Source organism: Manis javanica, chromosome 11, assembly GCF_040802235.1.
Source record: "Manis javanica isolate MJ-LG chromosome 11, MJ_LKY, whole genome shotgun sequence".
Taxonomy (NCBI): domain Eukaryota; kingdom Metazoa; phylum Chordata; class Mammalia; order Pholidota; family Manidae; genus Manis; species Manis javanica.
Window position 1 is genome coordinate 39,830,255 of NC_133166.1, and position 21,881 is coordinate 39,852,135.

At 46.2% G+C, this 21,881-nt stretch overlaps 1 protein-coding gene across 6 annotated transcripts in view; it reads left to right on the forward strand.

The window, feature by feature from the left end:
- The window catches only part of NAV2 (neuron navigator 2), a 703,917-nt gene that overhangs the window by 620,432 nt on the left and 61,604 nt on the right, over positions 1–21,881 (forward strand). For all 6 annotated transcript variants that reach the window (XM_073216317.1, XM_037026705.2, XM_037026708.2 and 3 more), the window contains 3 exons: positions 11,974–12,112; positions 19,478–19,769; positions 20,527–21,229. In XM_073216317.1, coding sequence (XP_073072418.1) covers positions 11,974–12,112; positions 19,478–19,769; positions 20,527–21,229 — 1,134 coding nt within the window. The remainder of the gene's footprint in view (positions 1–11,973; positions 12,113–19,477; positions 19,770–20,526; positions 21,230–21,881) is intronic.

Below are 21,881 nucleotides of genomic sequence, written 5' to 3' on the forward strand. Positions count from 1 at the left end.
TTTCTTGGGCTTGGCTATGGCTTGGGATGGTTTTCTCTAAGTTGAAATGTGGGTTCAGTTGAAGAAGGGAGCATTCTGTTGTGGAGGACTCTCCGAAGTGCACGCGATGCTCTGGAGCATGCCTTTCTGGACTTCTCCGATTCTGCTTGTTTCTGAGAGGGAGGGGCTGGTACATTAGGGAATCAACTTTACTTTGGCCACAGGACCTACTTGGGAGTTCTCTCATCTCTTTGAGGCTTCTGGGCTGATACATGAATATGTGGCTGAATTTGTGCTTGTACCTGGTTCAGGGGGGCAAGTGCTCACCTGGAAATCAAATCTGAGAAGGCCAATGGCTTTGGGCTGCTGGGACTGTGTCCTGGAATTGTGCGGCTGCCTCCCCAGAAGCTGGGTCTGGAGGGAAAGCTTGTACACCCAGCATGTTAATGGTGACCCAGGCTTGACACTAGCTGCTCACATGTGTGCTGGGGTCGCTGATTAGCTAGGGCCCAGCTGCTCTTGGGTTGCAAAGCTGATTTTGAGTGGTTGTTTCATGACCTGAGTTCCCTTCCCCATTGTCCCAGAAAGGGTAGCTTAAGGGCAGACAGACCCCTGACAAACTGCAAAGTGAGATGGGCTTGGTTTTGGAAGACAGACACCACTCTTAGCTGCCCTGAAGCAATGTGGTTATGTTTTATGCATTCAGTTTCCCAGGCCCCTAAGATGTATTAGGAGCTAAGTATTGGGTGGGGTAGATAGTGGGAATGTTGGGGGACCTCACGCCTGCCTTCTCTTGAATCCCAGCTAATGCCCTGGCTGGGATTTGCTTCTCCCTCCTACCCTTTAATTACTTGGGATGTTTTAAGAATGATTTGACTGTATTAAAAAATACCCTGAGCATTTTGGATAACAAATGATAGTTCTGAATTCTTATATGATTATATCTCCTTAAAAGCCTCTTTCCCTCTGCTTTCCCTCCTAGGTTAACTTAATGTGGTTAAGAAGAACTTCGGTTTTAGAATCTGGCAGCTTTAGATTCAAATCCAGCTCTATTAGCTCTGCCACCAAGGGCAAGTCAGCTGGCCTCTTTAAGCCTCAGTTTCCACATCTAAGAAAAGCAAACATTAATAGTTTGTGCCTTATAGGGTAAAGAAAAGGAGCGCGTGGGATAATGTATGGAAAGTGCTTACTTAGCAAGTTGCCTGGGGCCCAATATTAAAACTTTTCACCTTGTTTAAGGAGGTATTCACTGTGATTTTCACTTGCTGTATTGTTCTGAATCCTGTTCATGTTTAGGGTACACGTATCAGGTAAACAAAACACCAGGATGGGTTTGTTGAGATCTTTGCCAAAGCCTGTGACCCTGGACCAAGTATCAGAAGCCCTCTCTGGAGGAGCCTTGGAAGAGGCTCTGTGAGGCTGAGGTCAGCAGACACCCTGGTGCCTATTGTGACAATGAGGGTATAAGGCATCTGGACCAGAGCTCTGGGGTTTTTAACCCAACCAAGCCCCTGGAGCCAAAGGGAGGAATTTCACGCTTACTCAGGGGACCACCTACTTGTTGAATGAATGAGTTACCAAAATGGGACAAAGGTGCTGTGGGATGAAACTCAACTCCAGGGCATTCTCAGCACTGCTAAATCCCCTTGGAGCCCGCTCTATGGGGGTTGTGTTTCCCCCTCTCCACCCCAAATGATTGGCCTTGCACCTGGCACCGTCTGTAGAAGCTAGGGCTCCCCTGGGACACTGTCCATTTATGGCAGCGAGAAGAAGCAAATTCTTGCACTAGAACTTAATCTGTTTCATGATGTGGGTCTGCATCTCCTTCCTGCAGCTCTAGTAGGTTCCCTGAATCCTGTACAGCAGCCTGGCGTGAGCTAGCAATCTCCTGTTTGCCTGGAGGTCTGATTTGGTCTCCATGAAAGGCTTATGACTGGGTGTCAGCAATATGCAGAGGAGGAAACCTCCATCTCCTGGAGGTGAAGGTGCTCTGACAAAGTAAGTAACAGAGCCAGGGTTCTGCCAAATCTATTTTACTTTTTTCTCCAGGGCTTGTGCTGCCTCCATCTGGAGCCTCCAGGGCTTAGTGGTACCCTGCTAGATAAAACTAAACTTACTGGGATTAGTGTGTAACTCTGCCTTTGTTTTCATTCGATCTCAAGTTCTGGGTCATTTTGCACCTGAACTGCAAACCATGTAGGCTAATCCCAGAGGAGAAATGTAGAGGGGGCTTTTTTTTTGAGTAACTTTATCTCTTGTGTGGAAAACATTGCAGTCCTTAAAATACACATGATAGATGTTCATTAAAGTATGTCAAATGAATAAATAAACAAAGTGGTTGAACACCCTTGGATCTGTGTTTGAATCCCAGCTCCAACATTTCTTAATTATAGGACTCAGACCCTTCTTTCCAAGCCTCAATTGCCTCATCTCTAAAATGGGTATAGTGTGAGTTTCTGTCTCATAACTGGGAGAAAAAAGTACCTAGGCCTGGCACATAAGTGAGCCATCAATAAGTGGTGTTATTTTTATCATGGAATTGTGAGAATTAAATGAAATAATGCACATAATATAGTTAGCACAGGGTCTGCCACAACTTTAAACTGCATTTAAAGCTGGCTGTTATCTTATTACCATTCCATATAGACAGTGAAAGGTAGGATTCTGTGGGAATCATGTTGCATTCTTTGAAGGTGGATTTTTTTAATAGGCCCCAGCAGTGGCTCAAGGAGATGATGCCGTTGAGAAAATCTCCTGGGAAGGAAATAGTTAACATACCTGTCTGGTGGGAAATAAAGGTAGCCAAACCCTTTCCCTTCCCCAGGGGTTAGGACTTAAGCCTGCAGTTGGGCCTGCTCACTCATCCACACCAGAGGATCTCGTTCTGCTTGGGCCCTGGGGTTTCACAGGAACAATTGCCTTGAACAATAGCCAGAAAACAAGTTCCACCAGTATGCACTTTTGCAACTGAATACAGCTGTCTGGAGGGAACATGGGGCCCAGTAAATGGGCTCAGCCGTGATTCTGGAGCAAAACTGGAAAAGTGAGCAGGTAAGGCCTGGACTCAGGCCTCCGATGGCTCTGCTGCGAGAGAGTTCAGTCACCAGGAAAGAGGCAGAAAGTGGGAAGGGGCTGGCCAAGACTGTTTCTGAGGACCATCTGGAAGTAGACCCTGTCTTTGGGATCTGAGGGGCGATTAGGACAGGTTGCTTTGTGAAGACTGCTTTTGAGAACCATAGTTCTTGTACTTCATCTCTGCTAATCTGCTGTGGTTTATTGGTGACCAGAGAACGAATATGTATCTGCAATCTGTTTGTTTTTACCACATCATTTAGCATGTCTTTCTCTTGAATAAACAACATTATCTCACTGGGAGTCCATTTGAAAAGTGTAATGACCTTGCAGATGCTTCGGTAACTCCTCAGAGTTGGAGTGTTTTTCTGAAAGTCAGGATTCCTTGTTCCTGGGTGTGTAAATCCTAGTGGAAAAATCTGTTTAATTATCCCTCTAACCTTGGGATCCTGCTTTGGCTTTTTGCTTCATGGGAGATGAAGTTGTAAATATAAAATCCCATTAATTCAGGACCATTAGAAATTCCTGCTGCATTTGGATACTTCCCAGAAGAGCTCAATAATAAAAATTTGTCCAAATCAGAGGTGGTTTCTCAGAGGCTTGGGGAAGGCAGGTTTCCTTCCTTGGTTCTGTGGAATGCTCACTTCCCACAACAGTGAAGAAAACAGGGAGTGTGAGAAGCTGAAATAATTTATGATTCTTTCACCTGCGTTTTTCATAGCAGATAGCTTGTGTTGGGGCTGTTAAAATTGTGCTTTAAGCCCTCTGAGTAGCATTTGAATTCCTGACACAGTGATGTCAGCATCTCTTCTAAGACTCTGAAACTGGATCTCCTGGTTTTATGGGCCTTTTCATTTTTGAACAGATTTTCTGGTCACTTTTGGAAAGCCTTTTCACATCTGTATTTCTCCAGGAGAGAGTAAACAGACAGGTGAGGCCTTGAGAACCTTGGTTCTGGTAAAAATGCTGTGTCTTGCCAAGATGGGGTCTCCTCTTGATGCACTCAGTTGCCATCAGTAAGTACATAGAGGGTATTTTGTGATGAGGCTGGTTAGCAGACAGATTTTGAAGTTGGTCTGTGTGTACTCTCTTTGTGATGAGCTGGAAAGTTGCATGGAGATCATTAGACCCTGGTTTGAATCCCATCCTTCTGACAAGCTCTGGACCCTAAGCCTCCATTTCATCAGGTGGAAAATGCGAAGTGGACGGATGCCTGTAATGAACCTAGTACAGTATCTGGCATTTGGTAAGCACTATCATGGGTGGCTGTAAATGTTAGGTAAGATTGTACCCCATTCCTTTGTGGATAAATAGGATGGTCCAAGCAGACTCTCTGTTGTGAATTACATGAGGGCTTGCAAACTGAAATGGCAGGGCCAATCAAGCAGCATATATGAGTGAAAAGGCTTAGATGGGGGTTGTATCAAATGGAAAAGCACATCTCTGTCCAAAGAGGGCAGTAACCAGTCAGGGCTGGCTAACTGTCTCCTGTGTATAGATATTGGCACCTATTCTAAATATTTAAAAGACTGTGTGGACTTAAAAAAAATTTCTGAGGTATGAAATCAGCAATGGAGAAGTCCATAGACTATGAAGTGCAGTTACGTGTTGGCAGCTTATACTTAATGAGAAGAGATGCTCTGAGTCCAGTGGGGACCATCAGTGTGCCCATATGCCTCTGTACCAACTTTTCTCTGAGCTTGAACTCAAATGATGTCAGTTAGAAGGCAACCTTTGGGATGGCTACATCCCACTCCCTTATTATTTGGGAGACTGGGGCCTAGGGAGGAAGTGACAAGTCTGAAGACTAACAGGAAGCAGTTCTGAGGAAGGCTGCGGCGGGGCCCTGGCTGTCCTGGCTCCATGCCGTTGCCATTTCCATGCCTTGAAGGAGAGAGCAGCTCAGCAAAGAGCCTTGGTGGGCCTGGGCTTTGGCACACTGCAGACTGCCTTGTGCTGGCACGTCTGGTGGCTTGAGGAGATACTGAAGGCTGTAGAAATGTCGGGAACCAGTACAGTTCACACTTGGTTGCCTTTGCTCATCTCCCTAGTTTACATTCTCATTTGTGTCTGAGCTATGTATTCTTTTCTGTCACATCCGCTGGCTTTGCAGCCAGGGCTAAGGACAACCCTGAGTCATGACTGTATCCCTATGCTTTGCGTGGTGCCTGGCACGTAGAGGGCACTGACTAGGTGAGTAAGGAATTCGAGCCTCCTGGCTCAGGATCCAAAAGCGTTGAGTTCAGAAGTCTTGAAGAAACATAGCAATGTTTGGTGGAATTCCTTCCATCCACCCACTGGCTAAAAATAGGTGAAGACGGTCATTTTCAAACCTGATCACTTAGGACTCTCGTTGTGACAGTATATGGCTGCACCAGTGGAGGATGTTTTTTTGAGTAGAGAAAAAGGGATGTGGCTGCAATCTGGCTTGGAAATGAAGTTTTTGTGTTTGTTGATGGTCCTGAGGAATTGATGGAAGCATCTTCTTGCCATTTCTGTAGATGTCTCAGCCAAAGAATTTATAGAACATAAACCTGATATGCTGTCTTGAAATTTAAAAGGGAGGGGGCAATAAAAAAGCTGTGTTCCATATCTCTTTGAGTTCCTTATGATAGAACTTGTGAGGCAGGAGGCCCTGGGGTTCTGCTCGTTGCCCAAATCTGTCAGGTACCATGCTGTTTGCACTAAGATTTCGGGAACACTTTCAGAGTAGCTTTGAAGTCTTGCAACATAGAGCAAAGGGGAACTGGAGTTGGAAAAAGCTGGTGAAGAGAGGAGGTGTTCTCGTGGTTCATTTTTTCTTCTGGTCATTTCCATAAAAATCATACATTCACAAAATGAAATCTTTAATATTTTTCTCAATGTCTGAAGAGTGCTTTTGTGCCTCCCAAAATGTCTTAGAATTAATTAGGTTTTACTATTCAACTTATTGAAGCTTTAATTATTAAACTTAGGTTGTCTTACACATCTTACCTATAAATCAGCTCTTTTGTGTATATTAATATCATTTCCACTTGTTATTTGATTAGTATTTTATTAACTTAGACTTAACAAATTGAATTTAAACAAGTAGAACTGTTTATAAACTTGGATAATTAAGTTCCCTTAAATATTTTTGAGTGCATTCATAAACTTAACATGGCTAAGTTCCTCAAGCTCTTCAAATATCTGACAGGGGAGGCTTACCAGCCTAGTAAGCAAAATCTTTCTAACCACTTAAACAACTCTTGCAAAACAGTAACTTAATTTATGACATTTGTAGCTTTAATTTATCATAAACAGTCTAAATCCTTTTACAGTCTGAATCTAATTCTTAAACCTTTCATTGTAAAAATTTCAAATGAGAAATCAGTACTCATTTGAAATGGAGATCACAAAAGTATACTTTCAGATTCTCTAATATACCATCTATTCTTTTAAATGTTAGGAATATACAGGTTGTCACAGTGGTCACAAAGCATTCAGTCATTAAACTTAAATATTAATATTATGATTTACTTCATCATTTCCCTTCATCATTTTAAACCTTTCCCTTTCCAGTGGGCTCAGGACCACTGTATGTTTTTTCTCAAATTCAAGAGGAGAATGCAGGGATGATCACATCATATTCCGGAATGGCTGTTCCAGAGCCATAGTGGATGCGTGGTAGTTCTTCTTGCCATGTCATCATGGCCCTCTGAGCCTTGTAAGCTGGAATTTCGTTTCACCACACAGTCAATACAGATCTGCTGGATTTCTTTCAAGTTTCAGCTGTAATTGGTTTTTGTGACCTCTTTCAACATTTATTGCCTGACTTGGGTCAATGGACTTCCGTACCACACCCCACCTTGCACCTAACCTCCTTTGCCACTTGTTTGACTCAACTAATGTTCTTACTGCCTGAATGAGTTCTGCATGCTTTCCACATTTTTTCTGTCTGACTCTCAGCCGCATGTCTGGAGTCATTTTACGAACAAATGGCAATTTTGTTCATTTAGGTTCCCATTAGTTAGCACGAGTATACCAGGTGACAAAAATCTAAGCAAACTAGTTCTGAGCAAAAGGTAGGAATCCATTCTCAGTTCGGTCTTGGAGGGGTGCCTCTGGCTTTAGGTCCAGTTGGCCCCCGAGCTCGCCATGCTGTTGCTGTTGACTCTGCTTCCCTCTGTGCCAGCTGCCCTCTCAGACAGGTGAGGATGGCGGCCACAGGCAGCTCAGGCCTCATTCACTCTTCCTCCAGAGATGTGTTTCAGCCTCAGCACCTCCTGTGTGGTCATACAAGGTTGGGCAATGCTATTTTAGGCAATGTTAAAAAAGATGATAGTTGTTAAAGTTCAGGGATAATGTGAATCCGAAGAGGAATCGAAGAGCCAGCATACCTCACATTCCCTTGGTGCAGCATTATTACCAAGCAGCTCATGGAACTAGTTTTCTTTCGAATATATCTTAGAATGATCTTGGTGGCTCAAGACCATTTAGATCTGAACTTGGGGGCAAGGACAAGTTGGAACCAAGTGGGTTTTTTTTTGTTCTTTTAAATTATTTATTTTTTTGGTATCATTAATATACAGTTACATGAGCAACATTGTGGTTACTAGATACCCCTCATCAAGTCCCCACCACATACCCCATTACAGTCACTGTCCATCAGTGTAGTAAGATGCTATAGAGTCACTACTTGTCTTCTCTGTGCTTTACTGCCTTCCCCATGCACCCCTTCACATTATGTGTGCTAATCGTAATGCCCCGTTTTCCCCCTTTTCCCTCCCTTCCCACCCATCCTCCCCAATCCCTTTCCCTTTGGTAACTGTTAGTCCATTCTTGGGTTCTGTGAATCTGCTACTGTTTTGTTCCTTCAGTTTTTTATTTGTTCTTACACTCCAGCTGCCCTTTCAGAGGCCCATATCTGTCAGGTACCATGCTGTTTGCACAGAGGGAAGCAGAGTCAACAGCAACAGCATGGCGAGCTCAGGGGCCAGCCGGACCTAAAGCCAGAGGCACCCCTCCAAGACCGAACTGAGAATAGGTTCCTACCTTTTGCTCAGAACTAGTTTGCTTAGATTTTTGTCACCTGGTATACTCCTGCTAACTAATAGGAACCTAAATGAACAAAATTGCCGTTTGTTTGTAAAATGATGAATCAAATCATTTAACACTTGACTTTCTCCACTTGGCTTATTTCACTGAACATAATACCCTCTAGCTCCATCCATGTTGTTGCAAATGGTAGGATTTGTTTTCTTTTCGTGGCTGAATAATATTCCATTGTGTATATGTACCACATCTTCTTTATCCATTCATCTCCTGATGAGCACTTAGGTTGCTTCCATTTCTTGACTATTGTAAATAGTGCTGCAATAAACATCGGGGTGCATATGTCTTTTTCAAACTGGGCTCCTGCATTCTTAGGGTGAATTCCTAGGGGTGGATTTCCTGGAACCAAATGTTTTTAAATGTTGATAGACTTGCCAGTTTCCCAAAAGATCTAGAAGGGAAGGAGCCTTGGCTAGGGCAGCTTTGGTTTCTGGCACACGGGCTGCTCTAGGGGACACCGAGGCTGCTCTTGTTCAGTGTGGGCTTCCCTCATTGTCCCTGCTCCTTTGTCCCCAGCACTGGTTTCCCCTGCTCCCACTCTTCTGGAGGGTGGATCACTGGCCTCTCCCCTTCTGGGTCAGCTTGGTTTACAAGGACTTCCTGTGAACTCAGGCTGTCTCCACAATGCTCCAGGCACCACCGTGAGAAGAATCGTGTGCAGTAAGTGCCACATGCCCCTCTGGAAAGATGCCTTGGTGTTAAAAGGCCATAGGGAAAAAGTAGATATCATTTCAAAGCAAAAAATGTGGGGTTTGGAGTCATGGCATCTGTTCCTAACTTCCCTCCTTCCTCTCCGCCAGCCACACTCCTCTCCCGTCAGTCCCCTTTCTTCTTCACCAGATTATATGAAATTTTAGATTTATTAAATTCCTACCTCCAGGGAGCAGATGCAATTAAAGACACACAGGATTTTCTTTTAATTGTGAGAGCAGATTTAAGTCCTTTTCCATCTGTTAGGGGTGCTTTCCCAGCAAAGCCTTATATGGTCATCCCTGTGTCAACCCATATGGAAACTGAGGCATGGTGTCAAAGAATGAAGCGGGACATGGAGCCCAGGCATTGAATGAGCACATCCTGTGTGCCTGGAGATGGAGGGGACGTGGCCCACGACGTGAGGCTGACATTGCTGCAGTGTTACTCTGCAGGTGGGCAGCTGGGGAGAGGTAGGTTTTGGTGTCAGGTAGCTTTTCACTCTCAGCTCGGCCATGCATTTGCAGAGTGCCCCTGGATGACAGTTCTCCCAGACTCAGTTTCCTCATGAAAAAAGGGTAATAGCCACCTGTGAGTGAATAGGAGAGTTGGTGAAAATATGTGCAAACATTGCACAGTTAGTGTGTGGCAGGTGCTCAGAGAATGGCCGTTATTGTGAAAGGCAGCATGGTGTAGGCTAGAGGGAGCACATGTTCTGAAATTAGACAGGTCTGCATTTTAAACCCTATTCCGACATTGAATGGCACTGGTCATGATACTTGTTCTTTCAGCCTTGATTTCTCCATCTGTAAAATGGGGGCATAATAGGTAACTTGCAGGTGTAAAGATGAAGGTTTGAGAAATGTATATAATATGCTTAAAGTACTTGGCATTATGCTTGACACATGGTGCACTTAGTCACTGTCACTTAGCAGGTCCCTGCATCTGTTTGGGAGGTAAGACTGCCCTTCACAGAGGGAGTAACTAGAAAACTGGTAAGAGCCTGTGGAAGTGAATCCCAGCCTGTGGGACTGTGGGAATTTACTGTAAGGGTGTTTAGGGTGGGCTGGAGTATTTGGAGAAGGCCCTGCAGGGAGGAGTTGGACCAGATGGAGGCGGGGCCAAAGCAGTAGAATCCTGCGAGTGACGTTGTCTAAGACCCTGGAAACATGGGACCTTCTGGACCCTTGTGACTCATCCACAATAAACCACTTCTGAACCCTTACACCTCCTGCCTTTCTCCTCCATGCTTGGGAACCACCATTACACATTTCCTCTGCATTTATGTGGCACTTTTGGAAGCCAAATGGAAGTGCTACAGGGAAAGGTGATGAAAACAGGTTTTCACTAAACCTCTGTCTTCCTGCCTGATCAGTAGAGATCAGGCAGGTGTCTTACAACCTGGTGGAATGAACTAGAACTTCTTTTGGATTACTCGGAGTGGGTGGGTGCTCTAAGTCTCATCCACCCGGCATTTTGGAATGCCATTTTGCATCAGGCCATCAGGCTGCCATTTCTCAGGTCTTGGTGGGGAAGGCTGAGTGACAGTGTCATTAGTCAGCGCTTCATTTTCAGACCACCCCAGGTGTAGATACTGGCCCTGCTGCTCCTGCTGTGTGACTTTGAACCTGGTGCTGTCCTCCAAACCTGGGCTTTGTCCTGAGGAGGAGGGCCTTGTCATGTTCTGGGGTGCACTGAACAATGCCAGGATGGGAAGTCATCTGGTGTCACAGTACAGAGGGTGGCTCTGGAGTCTGGAGTCAGAATGGCTGATCCAGGTCCTCAGCCACTGTTTACTAGCTGTCTAGTTTAGTGTAAGGGATCTTACCTTTCTAAGCCTCCATTTTTCCACCTATACAATCAGCAATATCTTTTTCCATGAGATCAATTAGAACAGTGTTATGCTTATACTGAAAGCTCACCTTATAGCCTGCTAGACTTCTCACTCTGAGTTTAAATCAGCAAGGGTTTATTGAGCATGTACTATATATACCTGCCACCCTGCATCCTGACAAATGGGAAAATGCAACGGCTCAATGGGCAGTGGGGGAGGCACCATAGATGGAAGGACACGGGAAGGCCTTTCAAGGAAGCAACACTTCAGATGAGGAGGAAGCAGGAACAAGTGTCCAGTAAGAGGGACAACAAATGCAAAACCTGCTGGCTTAGAAGGAACGGAAGTTCATGTGAGCAGAGCCAGTGAGCCGTGGAGAGGTGGGCAGGAGCTAGGACTGGAGAGGGAGGCTGAATACAGGGTCAGAGTAAGGAGTTTGGGCTTTTAGACACCACTTGATGGTATTAAGCATAAGTAATAGGACCTTATTTATTTCAGAAAGATTCTTATGGAGAAAATGATCATTACGGAGCAGAAGTGGAGCTCAGGGCCCAGCTGTCCTGTTTGCTGTAACCTAGGTAGAGCTGTATAAGCTTGAACTGCGGGATGGCAGGAGAGGTAGAAAGCTGGCCATACTGGGGTAGTGGCAGGGCCAGGTGATAGATGAACTGTCTTGGGGTGGTGGGGAGTGGGAGATGGTAAGGAGGAAAAGAAGAATCCTTGTTTGGGGATTTACTGGAGCAGTGGGAGATGGTCTCCATGGATTTGAAGGGTGGTAAATGAAGAACTCTGTTTGAGATGTGTCTTGGGATATTATGAGAATTAAGACTCCTAATAGAGTTTGCAGTTTCTGCTCACTTTTGCATCTTTCCTTCCCTTGGCATTTCCTTCCAGGAGTGGAGTCCAGATAATTCGTCCAGCAGCACTTCTTCCCCCTCTGACCTCCAGGGAGGTGCCACGCTGGGCTCTTTCAGCTCTAGTCTCCAAACCTGCTTGTATTCCTCTGCTGGCTAGGCCTAAGGAGTAGCCATTGGCTTTTATAAAGTTCCAGATGAAGTTAAGGATGGGGTGGGAAGCGGGTAGTGTCTTTAGCCACATCTGTTCAGGGAAGCACCCACCATTTGGAGGAAGGTGTGCATCAGCCACTTCACCCAGCTGCTTGTCCAGAGCAGCAAGGATGGATGGTACTCTTGAAGATGAGTCACATTGGAGGCAGAAGAGCTTTATGACGCAGGCAGTCCTCCAGGCGATGTGACTGACCATGTGGTTAGCCTGAGCCAGGGCAGCATGAGGCTGTGCTGCTCAGCATGTGTTTGTCTTGGCAGCTGGGATGACAGCAGCTCCGTCAGCAGCGGGATCAGTGACACCATAGACAACCTCAGCACTGATGATATCAATACCAGCTCCTCCATCAGCTCCTATGCCAACACTCCTGCCTCCTCTCGCAAAAACCTGGATGTGCAGGTAAGGAACAGGGTCCCCCCGCCCACCAGCCTCCCCCAGAGGCCCCTCCCAGGAGGGAGCCTTGGGGTGTGGGCCACGGGGGCCATCTGGGGTTAGCAGAATCCCCATGTCCATGGTCAAGGCTGCTTGCTGCCTGCAGGGAAAAGGGGTAAGCAGCAGGGTGCTGGAAATGGGGATGGGCAGGCCTCGCCACTCTCCCTGTGCTGACTTAGTGAAATCATGTTTCCTTCCCAGACTTCAGTTCCACAATCTGGTTTTTGTTTCCTTGAAAAAAAAAAGGATGTTAGACTTAGTTGGCTATTCTTAGTCTGGAGTGTGTGTCTCATTTTAGCCGCAGTGAGCCACTGCTATCCATGGGCTCGTGCCTGGTCCCTACAGAGTGACGGGGTGGGAGCAAAGATTGAGAACTCTGGACCAGAAGGCAGTATATCCTGACCATAGGCTGGGAACTGTTGAACTGTAGGTCACATCCTGCTGTTGTATTTCCTTTGGCCCATGGCATTATCCTTTTTTTAAACCAGATTCCTTGTCAAAAATTTTTAATTGCATTATTTTACGTGAAAATGAGTATCTGGTTTCTCTTTAAAAATCAGAAGATATTGCCTCCTTAAGCCTACATTCTCCATATGGCAACGATCACCATATATCCAGATGCTCCCCCTTCGGAAAGGGCACGGGTCCCAGTGTGCCACGGCAGCCCCCGCCAGTGCGCCGTTCACATACCTGCCTGACCTCAAAGCACCTGAGTTTCCAACCCCTACCTGGAACTCCCAGATATTATGTTTCGGATATAGTACTACCTTAAATTTGCTTCCAAAGATGTTTCCTGTGGCCACGTTTACTTGCCCTCACAGCATTCTTTAGTGGTCAGAGGGGCTGATTCCAGTAAGCCCATTTTACTCGTGAAAAAGTGAGGAGCCATCCTCATGACTAGTCCCCAGGTTGGTGCTGACCCTACAAACACTAGTCAGCTGTGGTGGCACTGGCTTGTGTGGACCGGAATCTGTTTCATTACGGGGCCTTTCCACCAGAAGGAGTTGCTGCCTCTGGTGAACCCCTGTGAAGGTCTGACTGGCACAGACTGTCTCCCAGAAGGGCTTTGGGGAGGGCAGAACTGACTACTTCCCTTCTTGCCTCCCACATCCTTTTCCTTTCTCAGCCTTCTCTCACTCTGTACAGGTATGAGCTGCTACGGAAGCTTCCTTGCTTTCAAAGATATCTTTTCTTCAAGGACGGGGTTAAATGGAAGATGTCTCTGAGTGGGGGAGTAATTCTGGCCCACAGAAATGTATACACTAGCTCCCTGATGAAACGTGTTAGGTGTTGCCTCTGGGATTATCTGTGACTTCTTACATTTTCACTTTAGCCAGAATGCCTAATTATTGTTGGAGAGTAAGGGTGGATAATGAGAGTTGTTAAAAAACAACAACAACAACAACAAACTACCCAAATAAAATGGGCAGAAAGATTTTGGAGGCGCTGGTAATGTTCTGTATCTTGATTGGAGTGGCAGTTACATAAGTGTGTTAATTTTATAAAATTTATTCAAACTTAATCTTATATACTTAAAATTGTATATTTAGTATATGTTATACCTCCATTAAAAAGTTGGTTTAAAAACCACTAAGCCACACTGCCCAAGAGGGATCACTGTTTAATCAATGACAGGACACAAGTTAGAAGCACCCAGCCAGCCAGTGTCCCTACCTCCTACCACTGGCCAAATGTCACAACATCAACCAGTTTTCCTTTCCTGTGGACACCTTTTTTTTCTTAGACTCTTTCTGATTTCCAGGTAACAATGACAACCAAGCTTCTAGATGTCCTCATATACTAAGGTGGGGAACCACCAAGGGAGAAAGAGAGCCAGAGAGACACATCAGTAAATCAGTAGGTTTCTCTCTTCTTTACCAGTGAGGTAGGAAGAGGCTTGCTCCTAAGATGTCTGTTGAGCCAGCAAAACACTGTTTTGGAACAATCTCTTTGTCTTTGTTCTTCTCCACAAAGCTGAAGTTGGAATCTATTTTCCACATTAATACAGAGTAAGTATTTGTAATCTGGGATTTACAAATGATTTCCTATCTGATATACTTGGATTTGGTTCGTGCCAGGGCACCCTCCTCTTTGGCCAGCTCTTCACTTTGATCTAGCAAATCAGAAAAGATTCAAGAATACTACACAAGCATGTCTTTTGATCAGGATCAGAACATTCATTTCAAGGACCAAAAAGAGTTTAATATTTACTGGGTTGTTTTTTTGCTATAAAGCTACCTTAGTTGAGAACATTTCAATAAAAATCAAGGCAAGTAGGTCTTGGAATAAAATAAGTGCAGACTTGTACCAATAGTTCCTAAGATTCCTAATAAGATGGTTTCTTTGGCATCCCTTTGTTCCTGTCAGGGAGTATCTCCAATATTTGAATCAGCGTAAATCACAGCCTCCTCCTCTCCTCCCCTCTACCAGTCTGAGGAATGCTAAGGGCCATTACTCCTCTCTGAGCAGCATCAGGCAGTGGGAAGATGTGTGCTGACAGCCTTCCCCAGCGCTCGTTCAACTTTCCGCCATATACTGGTTTCCCCTGGATGAATGGGTGTAGCACACAGTGTCCTAGGGAAGGCATGGAGAGACAGGAATAAGCTGCTCAGCCTGTCTACTGGGAAAGCAGGTGGAGGACAGATTGCCTGCCTAGGTTTTTATATTTGCAAAGGATCTGAGTCTCAGCTGAAAGGAAATATATCTAAGGAACAGGGAAGTTACTGTCTGGCAGCCCAAGAAGCAGCCTCATGTGTCTGAGTGAAAGAGGATGTCACGGATAACAGAGGAGTGATCCTTGGGAGATGGAAGTCCCCTTTGTCTGCGAGTGACTGTTTTCCTCAAGAATGTTGAGGAATGGCATGGCACACGTGCCCAGATATCCAGCATCAGTCTTTGCTCACTGCTCCTCAGCGGGCCTGGTAGAGTATCCCTTACTGAAGGTCTGACAGCCTCTTGGTGGACCTTCTCCAGGAGGGCTCGTGAGTCCACTGGGCAGCCAAACCAGGTTGCATTGTCAGAGAGAAGGTGAGGACTTTGAAGTCAGGATTGAGCTCCTAGCTCTGGACATCCTTAGATAAACTAACGGACCTCTCCAAGCCTCTGCCTTCTGGTCCATAAAATACTGACATTAAACTTATCTTGAAGGGTGCCTCCCTCCTCCATTCATGTCACTAACCCAAAGTTGACTGTGTTCTTAATTTATTTTGTTTGGCATTTTGAAGCACTTTATTTTTAGGACAGTGTGTAGGTGACAGAGAACTTTAACAAACATATCTCCTCCTTATATTCATCTGTCCATTGGTGTCCCTGGCCGTTCAATTATCATTCACTTATTTCCTCTCAGTCTGTGGAAGGTTCCATTCCAGGTGCCAAGGTACAAGGGAGTGCACTTCCAAGATTCCTCCCATCTTCATTGCCTATGAAATGTTTAATAAAATACACAGGGGAAAAAGGTAATTCCACATGGGTTTATTTTTTGCTACTCAGGGAAGTAAAATTCTGAATTCTGTGGCAAGGATTCCTATCCTGTGTGACCTTGAGTGTGCCTGGAGTTCTCTGGATGATGGTCTGGATGTAGGGGTAGGGTTTGGGTGTTGGGGGGAGGGGTGCCCCATCTTCCCACCTACTTGGCTGCTATTTGTAACTTTAGGTAGGTTGCTTTTTCTCTTCACATTGTATATTCCTAGTCTGTAAAATATGGATAATACTACAAGCTCAGAGGATTAGATAAGCTAATAATGTATGCACAGGGACACAGCACCTGGCAAGACAAGTGGCAGGTGATCATGCTAATGCTGATCAGTATTTCTGCTATGACGGGGCTTGGATTTCAGCCAGTCCAACATCTTGATCTGCAGGGCATATGGGTATGAATAACAAGAGCAGTGTCCCTGGCTTTGAGAGTCCTGTGGCCCAACAGCAGGAAAGACAAGTACCTATTTCATCCTAAAGCAAGGCAAAAATGGGATAAATACTAAAGGACAACAAAGTGCTGGGGATTTTCAGAGGCAGGAAAGTTGGTGACAGAAGAACCACTGGTTGAGTCCATCCACAGTTAGCTCACTGAGATATCAACTCCTTATGAACCTATTATCATCCCCACTTTATACACAGGTAACCATCTCAGAGAAGGTGAGCCACTTCCTCCAGGGTCACACACAGCCAAGGAGGGACAGCCCCCAGTATTCGAACTCAAGTCAAACTCCAAGCCCCTGCTCTTCCTCCACCTCACTCCACAGGACCCACCGTGGTTCCACCCTCTCCCTCTCAAAAGCCTGCCCTCCCCTTTTTTTCCCTGAGGAAACTGGGCCCTCAGTGGTGAACTCATCTTCCAGGCCCTCTCCCTTTTACGTATGGCTACTTTCCCACATTGCCTTTTGGAAAAAGTGGACTTCCAGGGAAGGGCAATAGGAAAATCCTTCCCAAATCAGGTGCCATTTGAGATGGGAGCTGAGCATGGCATCCAGAGCACAGGGAAGGATTTGGCTCTTGGCATGTCCCCAGGGGGCTGCCCTCAGCCCTTCTGGTGTAAGCCCTGGGGCAGATTAGGAGTTTTTCCTCTTTTGACCCCTGGTGGCACCACCACATGACCTGGCACATAGCGCAGGAAGTCACTGTGGAAATGTGGACTTGATGCCAACAGCGTGTCCTGGCGCAGAGGCCATCTATGCAGAGGAAAGCTGAGAAGACTAGTGCCCTGGACTGGGTTGTGGGGGCTGTGAGGGTTGGGTGATCTTTCTGGACGGGAAATTCAAGCCACAGTCTGGGCCAGGGCCAAGGGGACACTCTGCCACTGGTTAAATCAGAATTCTGGAGGTCCCACCCAGAGGCTTGCCTGGACCTGCTCCAGTACTGAGTAGGGGGGCAGCCAGCCAGCCAGTACAGAAAGGTATTGTATTAGGTGGTGCTGGGCATACAGAAATGGCTCACATGTGAGAAGGCAGTGTGGCAAAGTGGTTAGGATATGGGTTTTGCACTTAGACTCTCTGGAGTCTACATATCTCCACTTCCTCACCGTGTGATCTAGGGCAACTTTCTTTTCCACTGTGTGCCTGTTTTCTCATTTAAAATTGAGAATATGAGCTGTAACTTCCTCGTAGGTTTTGGTGAGGAGTAAATTAAATGATACATGTAAAAGCACTTTAGCCCAGTGCCTGGCACATTGTAAGTGCTTAATAAAATTTGATTGGCACTGCTGTTACTGTTACCACTACAATTTGATTAGGGAAAATAAGTTAAAGGAACATTAAAAGAATAATGAACGTGGCAACCCAGAGGATGTGGTATGTGGTAAGTTTCAGCACCTCTTAGAGGGTATTAGGATGTATCAGAATATATTTGAACATAAGCACTAAGAGGTTAATGATTTGTACTTGTTCTTACTCATTGTGGTGCTCCCAGTACCCATAAGCTTGCCCGGCACATAGTGGTACCCAGTAATTATTTGTTGATTGAAGGTTTCCAAAGCCAAGCTCTTTCCTCTGTCTGGCATGCTCTGAACTCTTAGTGAATTGTTTCTCATTCTTTTGGACACTTCTTCAAAAAGACCTTAGCTGACCACTGTCTCCCACCCCATCATCATCATCTAAATGATGCCAATGCCTGTATTTCTCTCTCAGACTCCTTGTCCTTTTTTTCTTATACATTCTTCATAATTCACAATTGCTCATTTATTTGTATTTATTCAATCTTTGTCTCTTTCACTGGGTCATAAACTCCAGGAGGGACGAGAACCAGTCTTCCCCAGAGATCCTCAGAGCCTCCATGGTGCCTGGCAGACAGCGGGCATTGAGGAAATTCTGGTTGAATGAGTGTACTGGAAGCATGTAGTGGGAACACAGGCTGGGGAAGCTGGGGCAGGGCATGGGTAACGTTAATCTCAGCTCCTCTGTAAAACTGGGGTGAAGGCAATACTACCCAGCTACTTACCCTCCTTGACCAGTGGTCAGGATCAGATGAGATCCCTTTGTTCCAGTGTGCTGTAGCTTCCAAAAGCCTGTGTTCCTTTGTTCACTCATTTCCTCACCATGCCCTGATGGAGCTCCTGCTCTGGGCTCCAGTGTTGGGACCACCTCTGCATCCCTTTCCACAGCTGAATGATGAGCTTCCCACAGCTGGGGTGGGTGTTCTTGTCCTGCTTTCTCGGCTGCCTCTTATCTTGCAGGAGCTCAGTATGTGTCTGAGGAATGACCTCACCAGTGAAAGCACCCTAGGGTGGCATAATGCATGAGTGGGATTAATAAAAGGTGAGGAGCTGAGGGAGAGAGAGAGGCCGAGGTTATGGCAGGGAGGAGCTTGAACTCGGGCTGGTTGTCTGTATTTAGCTTTGTTCATTCAGCCAGGGTATTCCGTGAAGGAAGTCGTTTGTACTGTGCTTGGGTGACAGGCGTTAGGCCAGATTCTTGCCAAGTAATCATTTTGATTTCCTACTCTTGGTAGGCCACTCTTGGTAGTTAAGTATTGCAAATATGGAACTTGTATCTTGTGTAGCCACTTTAAAGTGTTGCTGGCCACCCGTGCTCATCCCGTGCCCGGCTTCTCCCTGCTGGCAGCTCCTCTGATTGGCCCCGGCCCTGGGGGAGGCCCCCCAAGCATTCTGTTAGCTTTATGCTTTTCAACTGTAGAGAATCATTAACATCACACTTCTATCCCTTCCTGGGTTCCAGGGCCAGCAGGTCAGGGCTCTTCTAAAGAAAGCTGGCTAATTATATCCCTCGTCTGCACAAAATCCCACAAGAGGAGCAAAGCAATGGCACATAAATGGAGCTGGGAGGGAGCAGCACCCACTGGCTTGGAACGCTGGGGGGACGTGGCCTTTGAGGATTGTTTTCTCTCAGCCCTTCTCTCTCCCAGATTCGAAGGGAGCTAGCAGCCTTGCTCACTTGGTGTGAGACTGGGGCGCTGTGCTGGATCCAAAGAGCTCACTGCCAGTGTAGTGATAGGGAAGCGGCAGAACAAAGGGAGCAGGCAGGAGGCTGCATGTTGGAGAGAGATTGGGCTGCCCGGGTTGGAGGAGGCTTGTCGCCAAGTGAGAGGTGGTGGCTGCCTTCTCACTGCGGCTGCTCACGGTGCTCCTCCACCGGGCTTTTTCCCTCTTTTTCTCCTTTCTACTTTCCTCCTTCACTCCTTTCTAGCACAGAGCTATATTCTTTACTTGCCTGGAACCAAACAGGCTTTCTAACAAGATACCCAAAGGCCCAACCATTTTAAAGTAATTATTATTTTTCTGAGAACTTACGCATTTATTTATTGGCATTTTTTTTGCTCTGGGGTGAGGGGCTCCCCAGCCTGGGGTTTGGGAAGAACTAATTCTGAGCATTTCTTCCACAGACCGATGCTGAGAAGCACTCGCAGGTGGAGAGAAACTCCCTGTGGTCAGGCGACGATGTCAAGAAGTCAGACGGAGGGTCAGACAGTGGCATAAGGATGGAGCCGAGCTCTAAGTGGAGGCGGAATCCCTCGGATGTGTCTGACGAGTCTGACAAAAGCACATCAGGCAAGAAGAACCCCATCATCTCCCAGACAGGCTCGTGGAGGCGAGGCATGACAGCTCAGGTGGGCATCACCATGCCAAGGACGAAGGCGGCTGCCCCGGCAAGCACGCTCAAGACCCCAGGAACTGGTGAGTGCAAGGCAAGCACCATCTCACATCTGCGCTTGTCGGTTTGAAAACCAAAACCACAGTCACGCTGACGAGGACTTGACCTTGCCTTTAAGTCCCCATAAATGCTCAGGTATTTTTTCTTAGGGTTTAACTCTGCTAATAACGAGCTTTCAGAAAGGTTCACATCCCTCCCTTTTTCCAAGTGGAAAGATGAAAGGGTGCAAGACTTTTAAAACTTGGAAGGGGTTCAGCTGCTAAGGTGTATGCACTGGGTTAAGCATGGGCTGGTTAACAGCTAACACACCCAGTGCAGGCCTTTCAAGGACATGTGTTTACGAGCTATCAGTGTTTGAGTTGATGTTGTCTGTGATTTAGGGATGTATGTAAGCAAGGACAATGTTTTTGCAGGAAGGCAGAGGTACTCCCCCCAAAAATCTTAGGGGCAGCTTTTTAATGGCCAAGAGAGAAAAGGTCAGTAAAAGACAGGATCTCTTTCCCCCAAATATACCAGTTATTGGCTGGCTTTGCTCTGCTCTGGGTAAATTTATACTGCTTTGCAAATGAGCAAAATCATTGTCGTCTCCTAACAGGCTCATGGTGACAGTAGTAGACTAGATTATCTTTATAAAAAGCTCTTTCCTCTGCCTCCCTAGGGTACTTCTCTTTCCGAGGAAAAAGTGAACCAGTTCTTTGGAGGAGGGGGGAATTTTAAACAGATTGAGCTGTATTAGCTGGCTTCTCAGTTTGCAGCTAACCTTGCTGATTTCTCTCTCAGGAAAAACAGACGATGCAAAAGTGTCTGAGAAAGGGAGGCTCTCTCCCAAAGCCTCCCAGGTGAAGCGCTCCCCATCAGACGCAGGCCGCAGCAGTGGTGATGAATCTAAAAAGGCCCTCCCCAGCAGCTCCAGGATGCCCACTGCCAATGCCAACAGCTTTGGGTTCAAGAAACAGAGTGGCTCTTCCGCTGGTCTGGCCATGATCACGGCCAGTGGGGCTGCTGTTACCAGCAGGTCAGCCACATTGGGCAAAATCCCAAAGTCTTCTGCATTTGTGGGTCGGTCTACTGGCCGGAAGACGAGCATGGATGGGACTCAGAATCAGGATGATGGGTATCTGTCTCTCAGCTCGCGGACAAACCTGCAGTACCGGAGTTTGCCAAGGCCCAGCAAGTCCACCAGCCGGAACGGGGCTGGGAACAGGTCTAGTACCAGCAGCATAGACTCCAACATCAGTAGCAAGTCGGCAGGCCTGCCAGTTCCTAAGCTGAGGGAGCCGTCCAAAACTGCCCTGGGCAGCTCTCTGCCGGGTCTGGTCAACCAGACAGATAAGGAGAAAGGCATCTCATCGGACAATGAGAGCGTGGCTTCCTGTAACTCAGTGAAAGTGAACCCGGCAGCCCAGCCTGCATCCAATGTGGCTCAGGCCACTCTCCAGCCAGGGGCCAAGTACCCTGATGTGGCTTCTCCCACACTCCGCAGGTAAGCGGGTAAATGGCACCGAGCAGAAATGGGATACGTGGAATGTTGTCCTAGATTAATAATTTCCTATTTTTTAGTTAAAACAGTTTTTCTCCATTTCAGCCCTCCAGTAAAGCTCTATGGTCAGACCCAGCCAGCAGTTTGCAGTCAACTAATTATTTTCCCATGTTAGGATGAAAAACATAATAGGCCTCTGGAATCAATCATCCTGGGTTTGAATCCTGGGTCCACTTTGATGAGCCACTGTGTAATCTTTCTTAGCAATTCTGCCTCAGTTTACTCCTCTGTAAAGCAGGGATACCTACCTCAGAGTTCTTGTGAAGATCAATCTATGTAGTTATGTCTGGCCCATAATAAGTAATTAATGAAAGTTAGCTACCATCCAAGATGAGATCTTCATACACCCTTAATTTGGGCAGGGTATCTCAGGGGAAGAAGAGTTTTTTAATTTTGTTTTCTTGTGTTGCTAACTTTGTGGTTGATATTCCTCATCATTATGCCAGTGATCCTGGCCAGATCCTCTTCTCAGATAGCCCATTATCCCTCACATACTTTTTTATACTGCATGCATAATTCCAAATTAGTCTATGAAGTTTTAGCTTCCTTTAAAAGAAAACAAAAACTCTTAAATCAGAAGCGTTTCTGAAAGAGA